Source organism: Crocodylus porosus, unplaced genomic scaffold (assembly GCF_001723895.1).
Source record: "Crocodylus porosus isolate Cpor-Errol unplaced genomic scaffold, CroPor_comp1, whole genome shotgun sequence".
In the NCBI taxonomy this organism is placed as follows: Eukaryota; Metazoa; Chordata; order Crocodylia; family Crocodylidae; genus Crocodylus; species Crocodylus porosus.
The window spans coordinates 114,071,451-114,089,515 of NW_017728943.1; the positions used below are offsets into that span (position 1 = coordinate 114,071,451).

Consider the following 18,065-nt stretch of genomic DNA (forward strand, 5'->3'; position numbering starts at 1 on the left):
GACCCCAGTAATCTTTCCTGCCATGGCAGGGGGTCAGACTTGATGATCTGCTCAGGTCCCTTCCAACCCTACTAACTATGAAACTATGGTTGGAGTCCTCCTATAGCAGGGGTGTGCAAAATATGGCCCGTGTGCCAAATTTGCTAACTGATTGGATCCGGCCCGCAGGCAAACACCCACCAATTAATTGGATCCAGCCCTACCAGTGGCTGCTCCTGCTGTGCTCTGCATGGGGCTGAGTCCCTCCCACTCCCACCTGGGGCAGTGTGTGCTTTGTTCCAAAAGGACTCCCAAAATGAGTCCTTCCTGAGCAAGGGAAAAGTCATCTGGTGGCAAAGATCAGGGGTTAGGGGGCAGGACTCCTGGTCACAAGATGGCAACCAGGGGGTAGGGCACCTGTCAAAGGGCAGGGCTATCCTCGTGGCCCTCGACATGTCACCAAAACCCGTTAAGCCGCCCTGCAGCTGAAATAATTGCCAACCCTTGTCCTATAGGCCAGGGGTTTTCAACCTTTTTTAAGGAATATACCCATTCTGGGTACACTTGTGGCGGATTGGGGGGCAGGGGTTTCAGCAGCCAGATGCAGAACAAGGAGGGGCTTGCACACAGTGGCACAGGCTGGTGGATGGCACATGCAAACTCGCCCCCCTGCCTGCATCCGGCCAGCTGGGTGGTACCTGTGCAGCCCACAGAAGGGAGCCTCTGCTCTCCCCACCCCCGGCTCTGCTCCTGGGAGGCGGTAGCGGGGGTGGTGGGTGGCAGCGCTGTATCCCCACCCGCCCGCGCATACCCCTTTCCACGTAACCCCGGTTGACAACCCTCACAATAAGCTATAGATCAGGCTTGTCTAACATGCAGTTCGCCAAGCCATTTTATCTGGCCCAAGGCGCCTGCTCCGCGGTGGCAGGGCAGTGGCAAAGCAAGGCGGGCAGGGCTGGCCTACGGGTCTCAGCCAGCAGTGAGGGTAGGGGAGCTGCTTACCCCCGCATGGCCGGGCTCATCAGTGAGCCGGGTCCTGCCACTGCTGCCCCAAGGGCTGCGTGGCATGGGGCTGCCCCAGCTGTGCCTGATTAGATGAGCTGGGGATAGTGTGTGCAGCTTGTTTCTTGGCTCGTCCCTTTGCCCCGGTGCGTGGCCAGGGGAGCTGCAGCATGGCCCGCGCCCTGCCTGCATGCATGGTGGATGGAGGCATTTGGTGGACAAAGGTAAGTTCCCATGTGGAGCTGGCGGCACTGGTCTGGGGCTGCAGGGCGCGCGGTTGCCCATGCCCTGCGCTGCCGGAGAGGCCCCATACAGGAGGCCAAGCAGCAGCCACTGGCAGAACCGACCCACGTCTGCCTCCTTGCCCGCCCGCTTCAAGCCCACCCCACTGCCCTGCCCTGCCCTGCCCTGCCCCATAGCAAGGCGGCGCCTGCTCCCCCAACCAGTCTGCCCCCAGGTGCTGCGGCTCTCTGGGCCCAGCTGCCCATGCATGAGGACCCGAGGGGGTCGCTTCTCATGTGCTGCTGGGGATGGGAGGAGGCCCGCCAGGTCTGCACCAGCCAGCAGAAGCCGTGGCAGAGCCGTGTGCCACTCAGGACGGGACAAGTGTGCATCGGTCAGTCCTGAGTGGCACACAGCTCTGCCGCTGCTTCTGCTGGCTGGTCTAGACCTGGCCGGCCTCCTGCCTTCCCCAGCAGTACGCAGCTGAAACCAGCTTCTCATGTGCTGCTAGGGATGGGAGGAGCCTGGCCAGGTCTGCATCAGCCAGCAGAAGCGGCAGCGGGGCCGTGTGCTGCTTGGGACAGGACGAGCCTGCACTGGTCAGTCCCAAGCGGCATATGGCTCTGCCACCATTTCTCCTGGCTGGTGCAGACCTGGCCGGCCTCCTCCTGTCCCCAGCAGCACATGGGAAGCTGGCTTCAGCTGCATGCTGCTTTTCTTGGCTGGTGCCGACCCGGTTCTGCCCAGGCGGGTCCTGCAGCACCATCTCAACCCGGGCATGGCACCAGCAGGCCAGGCAGGCCCCAGGTTAACCCTGGCCTGGTCCCATGGCTTCTCCAGCACCAAGTCAACCCAGTTGTAGCCAAGTGGCTCCTGCAGCACCATGTCAACCCAGGCATGCATGCCATGTCAACCAGCACCATGTCAACCCCTGCCACTTCATTGGTGTCAAAGGTCACGTGACATCACTTCCTGATGTGATACCACTTCCTGTGACATCTTTGAATATGGCTTGCCGGCCCACTGGGTGATAAAAAGTTCGTGATCCAGCCCCATATTCAAAAAGGTTGGACACCTCTACTATAAATGGATCCTAAGCACCCAAACCTGATGAATTTGGAATCGCCCTCCTTGGACAAAACACCTAAGTTTTAGGTGTTCTAATGCCTAAATTTAGGTGCTAGTACCATCAAACTCGATTTGAACCCAAAGTTGCTGAGAAATTCATTTTCTCTCATTATGAAGAGATTGTCCCAAAATCAATCATTCCTTGTTTTATTCTTCTCAGCCTACAGAGGAATCGCAAAGACTGATTCCTGTGTGGCAGACTGCCAGGCAGCCCATGTACAGTAGTCAATATAAATACTTATCAGAAATATTCCTCTTGTGACAACTGAATAGCATAATTATGTTCTAGCAAACATTATTTCATGAAAAGAGAGCTGTCATACAAAGTCTCTCTGCTTTGATTCAACGTATAGAGTAAAAAACATTGAAACTTTAAGTTAATTTCAGGCACCATCACAGATCAGTTATTTTAAGCAAATGTGATGACAACGACTCGAGTACTAGCTTTAATTCCCATTTCCTTGTAAATTATAATAGCTTTTGTATGCCAACAGCACAAAATTCTTGATAAACATATGTAATAGTTTAGCAGTTTTCCAGAAGTTACAGCTGAGTTGTAATAACTCATTTTAAATCAGAGGTAATGGGCAATGTATTTTTGTTTTTAATTAAAGGTACAGTTATAACATTTGGCAACTATCAAAACATACCTTTGAATGCCTATTTTCTACCACCAGCTGATTACAAGCCTTCCTTTAAAAGCAAAACAATGCCCCCAGCACTTGTAGAGCTGAAACATGCAACGGTTAACAGGCAAGATAAACTGAATCATAAAAGCTCTGTTTGCTCCTAGTGCCCTCAATAAATCAGTTTTTATCTCCCCAGAAATGGATGCATATTTTTTCCCATAGGAAGAAGATAATGATGATTCATTAAGGAGGTTTGTGGCACTGTTTTCGTGTTGCTTACACATCTGTTCCATGAAAAGCAAAGAAAATGCTAGGGAGAAATCACATGGTAATTCATGACTAATGTAGCTAGTAAATTATCTTTATGACAACCTCTAACAAAATAATCCCATTTTTTCATTTATCTTAACCTTTAAAATGTTAAAACTACACAGCTACGTACATACACTTAAAATAATTAAAAGAGAGATTGCATACATGTTGTGGTTTGTTAGTGAGGGCACTTTCATAGGCTCGCTGTGTGGCTACCTCACTATCTCCATTTAACCATCTGTAAGACAGCAATAAAATATTCCTGCCTTATGATGCAGGTGTTTGATTTAATTTTAGAAGACCTCAGTGAAAAGCATAAGTGCAGAGTAGTAGTAGTATTAAATATGGATGAACCTCAGGAAGAAAATAATGCTTAGAGACATGGTCTACAAAAAGCATTCTTTCATTCCTTGGGCACTCATAAATGGCATTAGGATTTATAGAACTGAATGAGCTACAACCATGCCTTAAGAATTTTGATGGTAGTTGATTAATAAACAATTGATGTTTGTAAAGCAGTAAATTACCCAGAATCATGACATCTACTTTACCCTTTTTTATTTTGAGGGTTTTTTATGAATCCTTAAAACATTCCTCTCCTCTGATCACATTTATGCTTCATTATGCAAACATATACATGATTGGACTTTTTATTCTTTCCCATTTCATTATCAAAAATACCAATTAAATTAATTTTGTTTCACTTTTTTTCTGCACCAGTTTTTTTAACATAAAGCAATTTGTTTCATGTTTATAATATTGTCTTTTATAATATGATTTTAGGCCATTCATTCATCTTTCTTTTTCATACATGTGATTTTACTGCAGTATTTAAGAGACTCGGTTAGAATGGGCATTGGGAGGATTTGCCCCTTTTTGTATTCTGCTAGTTCTGCTCCCAAGAAGTAGAAGAATGGCCATAGACTTCCACTATTAATGTTTCTCATAACAAAACAGAATCTTTGCTCAAGGAATTAGGTCTAAATCGTATTACCATTGACTTTTGTTGGAGCTGTTACATCTGCTGCTGCCAGGAGCAGCAACTGTAAGCAAAAGGGAGCATGTCAAGCAGAGTGGTGTTATGATAACAGATTGAAATTAAAATTCTCTTAAGGAATCTTTATTGCTCTAATGTTCTTAGAAGAGATTTCTAGTTGTGTTACCAACTTACTGAATATAAAACAGACAGTATAAAATAACATCTAGCTGTCTAAAGTAGTCTCTGTAAACCAGCTTTTCATGTTCACATTTGGGCCAGTTGCTTGGCTAGTATGTGGATCTGAAAGTCTGAGCCTGCCTGCCTCAGTCACATACATGTACATGTTCAGAATTTTGACCAAAGTTTGTTTGAAGGATACAAACTATTACGTGTGCAGAACTTTAGTTCATTGGGATCCTGCTGTCCTGTGAAAAGTACATGCACTTGTTTGGTCAGAGATTCCCAAAATGCTTTGTTCAGCTAAGAGGGGCAAATCTTTATGTATGATACATGGCTTACGTGGACTTACTGGGTGGAATTCATCGAAGTGCAGAGAGCCTGCTCTGGGCTTATGTATAACCAAGATGAACTTCAGTGGCACCATAAGCCTTATGTTGGCTGTCTGCAGAGAAGTGAATTTCACATAGAGATTATGTGTTGTTCTTTAATGACAATGTACCTGTCACTGTTTTGAGGGCTGTCTGGCTGTATGTAAGTTGCACATTTTTCACTTTAACAGAGACCCACATTTCAGCACTCAAAGGACATACATACATGTGTGTCATACGGTGAGGTTCTGGGTCTGTGTTTAATATACTTACGTATTTTGATTATTTTATTTTTTAAACAAAGTAATTAGTATTAGAAGTAATCTGTTATCATTTGTTAAGAGTGACTAATATGCTATAAGTCTAATTTTCAAATTTTGGCATTCAGCATTCTGATGCTCTGTTAAGACAGCCAAGTATAAAAATGGGCCCCATTTGTGGAAAAAACAGTGCTGCATTTAGTCCCTACATTCTGAAACACTGTACTGGGGAGTGGGGCTGCATGCATGAACTATACAGGTTTCCCGCGATTTATCTGGGTTCTTTATATATGAATTTGCTTTTATGCAATGAGCATATTCAGACCCATAATTTGTTATATGCAAGGCAAATTCGCTCTTATGTGATCAGCATAGACTGCCCCCCCACCCCCTCCCAAGCAGGTGAAGGGGCCGAGGCCCCACTCACCCCAGTCCCGGCTGCAGCAGCCCCAGGAACAGCTGGTGCTAGCTGCCTGCAGCCACTGGGTTGCACCATGCTCCTCCTGTTCCCCCGTGCCTGGGCTCACCCCAGCTCCTGGGCTGCATCGTGCTGGGTGCAGGCAGCTGGTGTCAGCTGCTCCCAGGGCTGCTCCAGCACGGGCTGAGGTGACTGTGGACACATGAAGCCCCCGGCGGCACAGGGCACAGCACTCGCCCCAGCTGCAGCTGCAGTGGCCCCAGGAGCAGCCGACACCAGCTGCCTGCACCAGGACACAGAGCAGCCCAGGATCATAGGTGAGTGGGGACAGGCAGAGCATGGTGCAGCCCAGTGGCTGCAGGCAGCTGGTGCCGGCTGCTTTCGGGGCTGCTGCAGCTGGGGCTTGGGTGAGTGCCACTCTGTTCCCTCTGCTTTACTGCCTTGTGCAGCCCAGGGAGCAGTATCTCTCTCCCTGCCCCTTACCTAGTCCCAGCCTCCCTCCCTCCGTCATTGCTATTTGTTGCATTGTAAAGTGGGTTCACTTTATGCAGACTAAATGTATGTGCCATTCTCCGGGGACGCATGTACAGCATAAAGTAAGGGAAACCTGTGTTGAATCATTCTGTTTTTGAAATGATTCAGCATGCCCTAAGAAGTTTGCACAGGTTTTTGAAAATGGGACAAAAACATTTATTTGACCAAAGTGATGGCATGCCTGAGATGGGTGTTTAAACAACAACTGTCCTGACAAAATTGGGATATATAGTCACCCTAATACAAGCCTTATCCCTCAGCAAGCAAGTTGTGTAAGCCGTAAAGCTTTCCTTTACAACCTAATCTAACACCATTGAAATCAATTGAAGTTTTACGATAAACTTCAGTGGAAGTAGAATTGGGCATTTTTCACTTGCATGTATTGTTTGTTTCAAGAGAATAATATATACGTTGAGATTTAAGTCCCATTCACTCTGTTTTGGAAAGAATAAAATAAAATGTTCTAGATTTTTAGGTGATTTCTTTTTTTTTATTTATCCAAGCCGGACAAAAAAATAATTGTATAACCCAAGATTGATTTCTTTAGGCTTAGGAAAGAAAAGATCTTTTTTGGCATGGATCAGAATTATTCTCTCTTTATTTTTTCAATTCAAAATAAACCTCCAATTAATATTTGGCTATAAACCTAAATCAGTATTACTTCATATTCTCTAATCTTATCTGTTAATAGAAACCTCTTCTTCCTGTCACTATATATGTATAAAAGCAGCTTTACAAGCTAACAGCTACTAATGACAGTACAAGGAGTTAAATAATATTCCTGCTAGGCAGACATTTTGTAGCACGGATCATCCCTGTTCCCTTTCAGATTTGTGCTGCCCTCTTCCCCATTTGTGAATGCATCACATTCTGTGAACAGATACCACAACTATTTACAAGCAAAGGTAACATTAGGAAAGTATATATACAAAGGTCTTGTATTTATTTTAATACAGTGCAAAGGCTGGAAAAAGAAGAGATTAGACCATGCAAGCAGTCAACTCCCCTACAGTGCACCAGCAGTTTGAAATAGAAAATGCAGGAAGTTGGAGGAGATGGGTAGCCCTTTTTCTAAGTCATTACAGGTTTCTCATTCCCTTTCCAAAAGATAAAGTTATTTTCCCTCTTTCTTCAGTGTTAAGTTTTTAAAGTAATATAATGTGGAAACAATATAAAACACAGGGGAGAGATTATATACAAATTATGGCTATGATTCTGCAAAAGCTTTCTTCAGTGCTTAACTCTACTGTGAGTAGTCCCATTAATTGCAATTAAGACTGTTCAATAGTGTTTAAAATTAAGCATGTTAATCTTTCTTGTGGGCTTTGCCAGATAGGTGGTGAACATCAGAGCTTGTACCTCTCCCAAATGTTGGAGTACTCTCTGCTTCTCCTTTTATTTGTGTAATTGGGGAGTGTATGAGCCGGAAACAGGTAAAAACAACACTCCTATGACAGTACAAGGAGGAGTAATCAAAAAAGTGTAATGTATTGCCTTGACTGACCTTGGTGTGCTATTTCCGTAAACTTGTAATTTTGAATAACCATTGAATATTCATAATACTTTGGCCAATCCAACATGAGATACAAAGGTTTGAAAAGGAACATATTTTTTTCTTTGCTTATTGTAGGGGGTCACACTGCAGATTGGAATAAAATAACCCACAATGACTGTACCTAGAATATCAGAAAATTACCTTGAGCTAGTAGACCGTCTGTTCTGCTCTTAAAGAGGGGCAGCATACTTGCCATTTTCTGCAGATAACTTCTATTTCTGGGTGCCTACCAAGGTCTCCATTTGCTCACTGCAACTACAGCAATCATTCTAAGTTTTAGGGAAGGGTGGCAAGAACAAACTTCTGTGATGCTCCTAACAAATCCAGGGCAGCCTCTTTCATCTTCGTGCCTTATGAAATGTAGGAAGGCTGATTAGAGTATAAGGTGTATTATTATTGTATTCTTCTGCCAGTCAGTACCCCAGTTCAGAGTATGTAACCTCATTTCTCATGAAAGCTAATGTAAGCAGTTCTTACTTGTACTAGTACTAAAATAGAAATCTAATAATTCCCAGAATCTGGGTTGGCATATTAGGAATGTCAAACACTAAAGAGACCATTCCTTTGAAAAACTTTCATTCTAGGATTCAAATAGACTTTTACCCCCTCTTCTATTCATTTTAATGTGAACGGACACATAAGTGCTCTCTGTAATAGCACTATCCCAATTTTTGTGTGACATTCTGTCAACGATGTACATTTAGAAGACATTATTAAATGGAGGATGCTTTTAGGTCTCCCTATTTTGCCACCTGAGGCAGGATCATTAGGTTAAGATAAGAAAATAGCAGTGATCTGTAGCTATTAGAGATTATTTAATGGGGTAAGGTAGATGATACCACTTTAGAAAGAATCCTGACAGTCAGAGGTGGAATAGTTACTGTAATTTATTTGGCAGCAAAAAACAGCATCAGGTTTTGCAGCATCTTATGTTTAAAAAAAATCAACTGAGTGAAAAGCTTTACTTTAGAGAGCTTCCTCTAGGAATTCAGAATGTTGGGCTATGACATTAAGTTAAGAAATGTGTTACACAAGTTGTTCATGTTGTTAGGTCCAGAAACAGTACTTTAGAGAGGAGCCCATGATACTGGAGCTAGAGGAGAAGTATATTCTACTTCTGGTATTTGCTTTACTACACTGTTTATTAGGACATTATTGTAGTTGAACCAAATGCACTATTGTTTCTGGCTACTTCAATGAATTATTCCAAAGATTGCACTACTCAGTACATCACACATTAGTTTTTTATGATTAAACTAATGTTCATATTTTTGTTTTAGACCATTGATAGGTATAGTGACAATATGAAGGAAAAAGACCTTTGTGTCATGTGTGTTAGTGTGAAAGGATTTGTTCTGTGAGGTTCTACCTGAATGGCAGAGTTTCTAAAAAAGAATAGGGATGACATGTAAATTCATGTTGGCTGCTATTAGTTTTTTTCCCCTGCTATTCAAAAGGGAGCCACTTACATAAAGAATACTGAAGGACTAATGTTGGACTAGCCAGTCCCCTGAAATTCCTACTGTAAAATGCCAGCATGGGGGACTCCATTGGTACTGTAGAGCTGTCTGTATCCTGTCTAGACTTTGGAGTTACAGCTGACCAAAAAAGGGTCATGGGGATTGGATAGCAGCACCACAGTGATCCTCAGAATCAAAATAGTCCTATAGGTCTCTTGGCAATCACATGCAAATTAGAGCTACCCTGAGTATGCTTTTAATGAATTGGGGTGGTGGGGGCTAAATTGCTTCCTGTGCCAAGCAGAACAACCAATCCAGAGAACTGGGCTTATGGTCCCTAATTAGAAGACCTAAGATTAGATTTGTTAAATAAGATTAATTTAGAGATTTGTTTTAAAGATGCTGTAGAGACTTTAATACTATTTAGTGGCCAGCAAAATGCTGGCTGTACCAGTTAGAGTGCAGTAAATAATTGCCCCCCTCAAAGGGCTGGCAATGTAGAGATGATATAGATAAGAGAGGATGCATTAGTAAGCCCACAAGAAAGATTAACATGAAGCTATAATTCATCATCATCACCCGCATAGCTGGGCACCATGGAGAAAGTAAGTTATAGAGAGACACTGAGAAGCAGTTAGGTTAGAAATGTTGTGAAGTTGGAAGAGGTGAGAGCATTACATATACAGGCACTGATATGGGCACGGATGCCAGAGTGAAAAAAAAAGACAAATGAGACACCAGGTCTAGCATCCCTGGCAAAGTGACACAATGAATATCTAAATCTGAATATCTATACTCTTGAGAAGATTTGTGAAGGATCTTTAAAGACAAAAGCAAGACATCCTAGATTCTAACTTTTATGAGCAGGAAAGAAAGAATTGCTTTTTCAGAAAATGACCCCTTTTACCTCCAAAGATTAGTATGCATTCTGGGAGGAGATAAGGATTGGAGGATTCTTAAAACCACAGCTACAATGAGAAGTTTGGTATTTTTTGGATCAGTAACTTTTTCTCAAGTAGATCCTTAGTATTTTTTTAGCTGAGAAACGATTTTATGGTATATTGTGGTGTTAGAGATTTGGCATTTTAGTTGTAATGAGTTAGCTCTTATGATTGGGGAAGCAGTAAGTTTTATTGGATGTTTTTTCCCCTTTATGGAACGTTCCTACAATTGCTTCAGTTTTTCTGCAAATTTTTGTGCGTCATCCATGTGGTAATTGTGGGGGGAAAGCTTATGATTGTATTTAAAAACTTGACAATAAAAGAAGGAAAATGAAATCTGCATGTAGAAGTGTAGTTGAGACATATTGGGTCACATCCTCTGCTAGTATAAAATGTTGTATTTCAGTTAAGAGCAGAAGAGATACCATAGTTTATACTCATTGAGAATCTGATTCATTATCTATTTTCAAATACCTACCTGCCACTTAGAGCAAGTGTTTCATTGTTAGAAACTATCAGGGGTTGATTGACTGGCTAGGAAATAATGATTTGCTGTAAATGTAAAGTATATAATATATGGCAGTTTGTATACTGAGGTGATTTAATTATAGAAGATAGGAGGACAGCTGAGCCACAAAGCTTTTATAGGCATACTTAGTACAAGAGCTTGTGTGTAGGGGTCATCAGTTGTTTAACGTAATTTGAGGTGTCCCTTATTTCAGCTCTGACAGTTGCATACTGTGTTCCTGAGAGGTATCAGCTTAGGAAACATGAACACTTTTGAAGCTTTAAATAGGTAGCAAAATATTTTTAAAGAAATATTAAAGATACGCAGACTTAAAAAAACAACAGAAGAATTAACCAACGATTGCTACCTGTGATTATAAGGTCTGGCAGTTCGAAATAGAATAAGGGCCATCAGAAATGGGGTGGAGAGTGAAATCTGCATTCAGATGCTTCTCAAGGAGGTTAATGTAACTCCAAGGTTTCTTCTTACTTGAGCAGCAGTGTATAGGAAATTTGTTTTTCTCGGCTTGGATTCTAAGACACTTTCTTGCATCCTGTTCAAGTATTGCATCTCTGAAGACTGCCATTTCATAAAAATTAATTCATTACTCATCTGTGGTATGTACTGTAATTTGGATTGCTGCATTCCAGCAATGTTCACATAAGAACTGTTGGTTTTCTTTCAGCATTTCTTTCACAGAAAATAGCCAGAGATATTTGGAATTTAACACATGAGATGCAGACACTTTTATGTTAGAGGGGATGACTCTGTAGGCCAAGGATTGCAACTGAAGCACCTAGGCTCCCTGGAACTGCTCAGGAACTGACTCCGTTTTCTTCCATAAAAATATTGATCAACTGAGTTTGCATGTAGTTTGTCATCCTTGAGTATACAGAACGACTTCTCAAAGTCATGTTATGTGTATGTAAGAGTGTAGCAATCATTTGGAAGCAGTCAAAGGGAAACAACCCAGCCAGTCTTGTTCAGTGGCGAAGCCAGGGCATTGTCCTCTGACATGTTTGTTTTTTGGCTGGTTAACCGTGAATTATAATATCCATAGATAGAAATGCCTAGTTATAATTTCTTTCAGGTTCTTTCTTCTCCCCTCACCCCCTCTTCCTCACCTCAAACAGTCAGAGCCAGTTTCTGATGCATGTCTTCCTTGATTGGCTTCCTCTTTAACAACTGTTAATTAATTTGTAATTTTTAAAAATCTCTTTTACAGATGAAAGAATTTTGCAATAAAATGCAATCACTGTTTCCAGAAATTCCTAAAAAAGGAGAGTCAGAGTCCGCAGTCAAATGGGATGAGTTACTGAAATCCAAATGAAAGAAACAGAAGAAATACAAATTGTAATATTTAGTGGGAAAGGCAGCAGAACCTGTGGAGATGTCCGGTCTAAAAAAGAAAAGTAAAAGAAAGTGACACTGATTTGAATGCAAGAGCCTGAGCAAGGTAGTGACTTGAATTCACCGAACATGAGGAAGACAGTTATTATTTGACAGCAAGAAAACAGAAACCTATTCAGTGTTTATTTTCACTGTTACTTTTCAGTTGTCACCACAGTTAAATTTAAAGAATCTTACAGAATAACCCAAACTCAGTGTGAAAGAAGACTACAGTCATATGAGACCACATTTCAGTTATGGAAAGCAATGAAATTTGAAACCAGTCTTGAGTGGTAAATAGCAACATAATATATTTGTAAACCCTTCTCCCATCTCACTTCCAAAGAGACATTCTGTGTTGTTTGGAGAAATAAAGAATAACAGTAATTCTAATGTCATGAATATGTCTTATTAGGAATAATAGTGACTAAGTCTATTATGTCGAATCAGTTAATATATCCAGGTAATGGACTACCCCAGTTCTTGGCAATAGAGGAAATACCTGAAAAGAATTATGGTTGTACCTATGGGAGAGTTGCTGGCAGCATCCAATATGCCAAGGAAACATGGGAGGAAGACCTGTTTGAAATTCTTTGTAAAGCAGGGGAAGGCGTTCTCTGCAAAGGGGACTTTTATTTACTCAGTTGTCCATTTTGTTATTGAATGCCACAGCAGTGGACCTGATGACTTGTATAAGAGCCTCAAGCATGAAAGTAGAGGCCATTCAAATTGTGAGATGTCTAGTCTATTCCACAAAACAAATTCTTGTGTCCGTCTGGCCACCTGGCTGCTTTAGTATTTTTATATGTTAGGTTTCCATGGCTTTGCTACCAGGAGAATCCTAAGCAATGTGTCATTCTTCATACTAAAATGATCTCAGGTAATGTGGGTGTAAACTTAGAAAGAATAATGTCTGATTCAACACTGCATTTGTAGAACTGCAGATCTAAAAATTGTAAAAAAAAAAATAGTAATACACAGATTCTTTCAGTGGAACAATCCCTTTCTAAATGCTCAATTATCAGTTGTTTTCTTAATTGCTCAAGGTTCAATTAGTCAGCCATCAGGTTTAATAAAGTGCTCTTGAAATGTATCCTTTATGATTAAAATCTTGTCATTTGAAGGGAAGAATGTTTGCTTCACATAGATCATTTGTATGCTTAGTATTTCATGGTATGAACAGGAATATATTTCAGAGGAAGAGAGAGTGTGTGTGTAAAAAGGCTTAGGAAAATCTATAAACAAAAATCTTTAAAATAGTGTTAAACTATACTGTAAGGATACAGCATCCTAATAAAACAGGGATAGGACATTAAACTAACAAAACCTTTTGAAAGGGAAGAGATTCATGGTTGGCCTTTTTATTCCAAGCATAATTCTGTCCTAGACTTGTTGGCTGATGCAGGTTTGCTGCAAGAAAAGTATGTATAAAGGAGAAAGAACGAGAACATGATTTATAAATCAGATTCCAATCCATGTGAAAAACTGATTGGTCATGTCTTTTTTTGCCCTGTGCATATTTCCACAGGGTATACTTGCCAAATTTAATGCGTTTTTTTATTGCCTCTTGTTATCATAATATTTGGCATGGCTGTTACTGGAAACTGTAACTGTCTCAGAAGGCAGGCACAGAGCTGAACAAAAAGAAAAACAAAAGGCAAGAAGTATGCTTGTGTGGCTAAATGGCATGGCTCATCAGGTTATTAACCATAGCTGAAGCCAGTAAAATGAAGCAAGAATTATGGTAGGCAGTACATCAAAAGGGTAAATATAGATTTTAAAAAGGAAGTAGTTAAATGTATAAAAAAGAAGTAATAAGACATTCTCTATTTTTAGGAGCAGAGAACTCATGAAAAAATGGCAGGTCCACCATTTTTTTCCTTAGAGGCTACGTGCTCCTGGCTATTCTGCATCAAAAACTGTCAGTATGTATAGTATAGAAAGAGAGGGAGGGACAGGCCAGTTTGACTATTCAGTCCTCCAAAGCATGGGGAACAATGTTATGGAAGGGTACCTTTGCTAATCCAATAGCATAATAAGGGGTGGGTGATCAGGGCATTAGCCCCAGACACCCACTTAAAAGGACACAAGAACAGCAGCTTTTGCTGCTGATCCACCCCCTACCGCCACTGCTATCCATGGCACAGACCCTGGTAAGTTATGCCTCTGTGCTGCTCTGTTGCTTAAAGCACATAATATGGATTAGAATTAAGATTCAGGCTACTTCAAGGCATTTCTTGGAGCACACCTGTGTTCAGTTAATTTCCATTCCCTCTCCCCTGCTCTAACCATAGCCAGTAGTAAGAGTCATAGAATTATAGATAATTAGGGTTGGAAGGGACCTCAGGAGGTCATCTAGTCCAACCCTCTGCTCAAAGCAGGATCATTCTCAACTAGATCATCCCAGCTAAGGCTTTGAGTTGAGTCTTAATGACCTCCAAGGATGGAGATTCTACAACCTCTTTGGGTAAGCTGTTCTAGTACTTTACGACCTTCCTGGTGAGAGAGTTTTTCTTAATATCTAACCTAAACTTCCCTTGCTACAACTTAAAACCATTTCTCCTTGTTCTGTTATCTGTTACCACTGAGAAAAGCCCATTTCCATACTCTTTAGAACCGCCCTTTGGGTAGTTGAAGGCTGCTATTAATCTCCTCTCAGTCTTCTCTAGACTAAATAAGCCCAGTCCCTCAGCCTCTCCTCATAAGCCATGTGCCCCAGCCCCCTCACCACTTCCATTGCCTTCTGCTGGACTCTCCAATTTGTCCATGTCCTTCTTGTAGTTGGGGGGGGCACAAAACTGGACATAGTACTCCAGATGTGGTCTCACCAGTGCTGAATAATAACCAGTTCCCTTGATCTGCTGACAGTGCTCCTACCAATGCAACCCAGTATGCTATTAGCTTTCTTGGCAACAAGGGCATGCTCTTGGCTCCTGTCTAGCTTATTGTCCACTGTAACCCCCAGGTCCTTTTCTGCAGAGCTGCTGCGAAGCCAGTCTGTCCCCAGTCTATACTGGTGCATGGGATTGTTTCATCCTAGTCTTTGTATTATATGTAGAAGCTGCTCATAGTGATGGATCTGTTGTTTACAATCCTGTGTTCCTACTGAAGTGTGGCTGCCCTCCACTGCTGCAGAATGGGTGGACAGGAGAGGGTATAGGAACAAAGAGAAGTAATTTGGTTGGATACACAGAAATAATAATGTACATATTACACCTTCATCCTCAAGGTTCCGTCAAGGCTGCCCAAAATTCATTTGCCAGGTAACATCTGGTGGCAAATGACCCCAAAGCACAAAGGGGTACATCAGAGTCATTACCTACTCCTCTTACAAAAAAGGAGAAAAAAAAAAAGTCCTGTGGGACTTCAATGCCCTCTTTTTGGCCGCTACAATTTCCACTGATTTCAGCTAGCATCATAGAAGCATAGTGTCTCTGAAAATTCAGACCCTGAAGATATACACAGGGCAGGTTGGATCTCTGTATTTAAGCTGTCATTCAGAAGAGAGTTAAATGCATGATGTTCAATTAAAGCTGAATGAAGACTGCCAGAGTTGGGGCCAGTAGTGGTGAGGATTTTAGATATTTCAAACCTGATGGTTGGGGCAGTAAGCAATCCCATCAGAGTAGAACAGTCCATTCCAAATACAACCAGCATTAAGTTGCTGGAATGAGATTGTTTTGTTGTTTTTGTCTGGTTTGTTTTTGTCTTTTCCTTTACTACCAGAGACACTTTGTTAAATTAGTTAGCAGGAGGAAAATGATGTTTAATCACTAAAGTTATCCTTTACATAGCACACCATCTGTCTATTGTCTTCTGAATGGTCCTGTACTGGGTAAGAGCCCAAGCAATATTGGACTTCTGCTTTGTCTGTCTTTATCTTGGGCAGGGTATGACACAATCACATATATCTTCAAGTACGTCCGCAGTTTTAATCAGCCTACCAACCAGGAAGACATTTTTCACAGTCTTATATAAAAGCCACAAAGGAGACATTTTTCTCCTCAGAAGTAATCCATGCATGGATGCTGAGCACTGGACACTTAAAAAGTGGGGCTTTTTAAGTTACTTCTCCTTTCGCACCCATGTACATAAAGATATTTAAAGAGAAGTTAGTTAATCAGGCTGCTTTGGGGATTAATCCTGAAATTCTGAACTTGACCAAATGGAACAGCTTTTGTGGGAAGCATCACAGAAAGCATGAGAACAAGTGATGGTTGTTTGTTTGTTTAGTTGCTTAGTTTTTATAATGCTGTGCACACAAAAGACAGATTTTGCTGGTCATTTCTTACTCTTGACTAGAGCTACTGTTTATTTAAGTTGTAAGAGAACATATTCAGTTATTCATGAGACTGATAAGTGGGCCATCAGACTCTTACATCCTGATAATCTGTAAGAAAGGAAAAAGTGACACAACAATTAAACTATGCATAAAAAGCAGTGCTCCTCTTGTGATTATGTAGCCCTAGACAACAAGAGAATGAGAAGAGCTAAGGAGAGCTAGATCCAACCCTAAAAGATTATAACAAATCAAAATTAAAGTTAGCTAACATTGCCTCCCATCCTTCCAGAATGTATACTTGAGCCCCTGGAGTAGGGGAACTAAAGAGTTATGGTAAATGAACTTAAAGCCTCTAAAAATGAGTATATGGAGTGACAGTAATGCTTGCCCTATATAAACTTAACTCTGCTTGCTTCATAAAGAGACTAAACAAAAGCTGACCTGTCCCTAACAAAATCTGAGAGGCAAGATTTTTTGTAATATGTTTTATTGGGCCAACTGTATCATTGGGAGAGCTGTCAGCCTGAAGAAGTGCTCTTGATGCTCAAACGCTCCTCCAACAGCTCCCCCAATCATAGAATTGTTCCAATAAAGGATTATCACAAAAGCCATTGGGTATTTCCTGAACCATCATGGCTACAGCAACATCTCAACCCTGTTATCTTCTCTTGTGTTCTCCCCAGTCTTACACCATGTACCAGACCCACGCTGCTAGGTGTAGCTGTATGATATCAGGAGGAGATGGAGGAAAGCTTGCATTTAGAGGGGCAGTGACAGCTTAAAAGAATCAGGAAACCTACTTTCCTAGGCTGTGCTCTGCAGAAGATGTGAATTGATGCTCTCAGTGGCCCTGGCCTGTTCTAAAATCTCAAAATGTATGGAAAGGAGCTGGAAATGCCTGCAAAGGCAGGTTTCAGTCTGTTAGAAAGACTGCATCCTCTCCTCTGGAGGCTGATGTTCCAGGGGTGTGAAGAAAACTAGGGAATATAATAGTGCTTCAGCTTCAACAGGAAGGGTAGAAGTGAGAGATGTGGGTGTAAGTCGTCTAGGATGTGGAGAACCAGATCTCCCACTTCCTGGGCACATATTTTAACCACTAGGGTGGTATATGAAAGGGGGACCTCCTACCTTCCTCTTCTCTCCAGCAGCTGGTTTGTAATGAGTTATGTTTATGTACTTGCCTCCCTTGCTAGCTCTGCCCTGTCCCTGCCCAAGGAATCAGGAACTTGGGCAAACTTCAGGCACTCCCCATGCCAATTTGTAGCCCAAGTCTGGGCATGTAGGGATCTCTGCAGGCCAGAAAAGAAGAACCTAAGAAATCTAGGGACATAGCTGGTTTTGCTGTTACCGGTGTGGGGTGAGGCTGGATCACTTTGGAACGTAGTACAGCAAGCATTTACACAGAATAGCAAGGGACACCTGAAATACAGGGCACAACAGTTTTTTGCTGTTCTGATGGGACTCCATACTATGTCCAATCCCAGGCCCTTTTCTAATAGGCACAACCTAGCCCTATGGTCTCAGAGGCCAAATAAACTAATGCAGTACTCCTTTAATAAAAGCAGAATAGTTATGGACTATCTATAGTCCATATGTTCTAAGAAATAACGTTTTTTTCAATGAAAGTGCATCAAAACAAAGGGCTCCATCTTCTGAGGCTACACAAACTTAATCAAAGGCCTGAAACTTATCAATGAATTTGGGAAGCTCATCACCCAGATTTGTTGGCACTGGATTTATAAACCAGACACCTTGTTCCGGGCAGACCCAAACCCTCAAACAGACCATGACCTTTCCATTTATAGTTTCATAGTTGGTAGGGTCAGAAGGGACCTGAGTAGATCATCAAGTCCGACCCCCTGCCATGGCAGGAAAGAGTACTGGGGTCAAACGACCCCAGCAAGGTGTTCATCCAGCCT

General features: G+C 41.9%; 1 protein-coding gene across 1 annotated transcript in view; it reads left to right on the forward strand.

The window, feature by feature from the left end:
* Positions 1-12,957, forward strand: part of TMEM242 (transmembrane protein 242) — a 34,342-nt gene extending 21,385 nt beyond the window's left edge. Inside the window, exon 5 of the mRNA XM_019548626.1 lies at positions 11,701-12,957. Coding sequence (XP_019404171.1) covers positions 11,701-11,805 — 105 coding nt within the window. The 3' untranslated portion in view covers positions 11,806-12,957. The remainder of the gene's footprint in view (positions 1-11,700) is intronic.
* Positions 12,958-18,065: the final 5,108 nt, after the last annotated feature.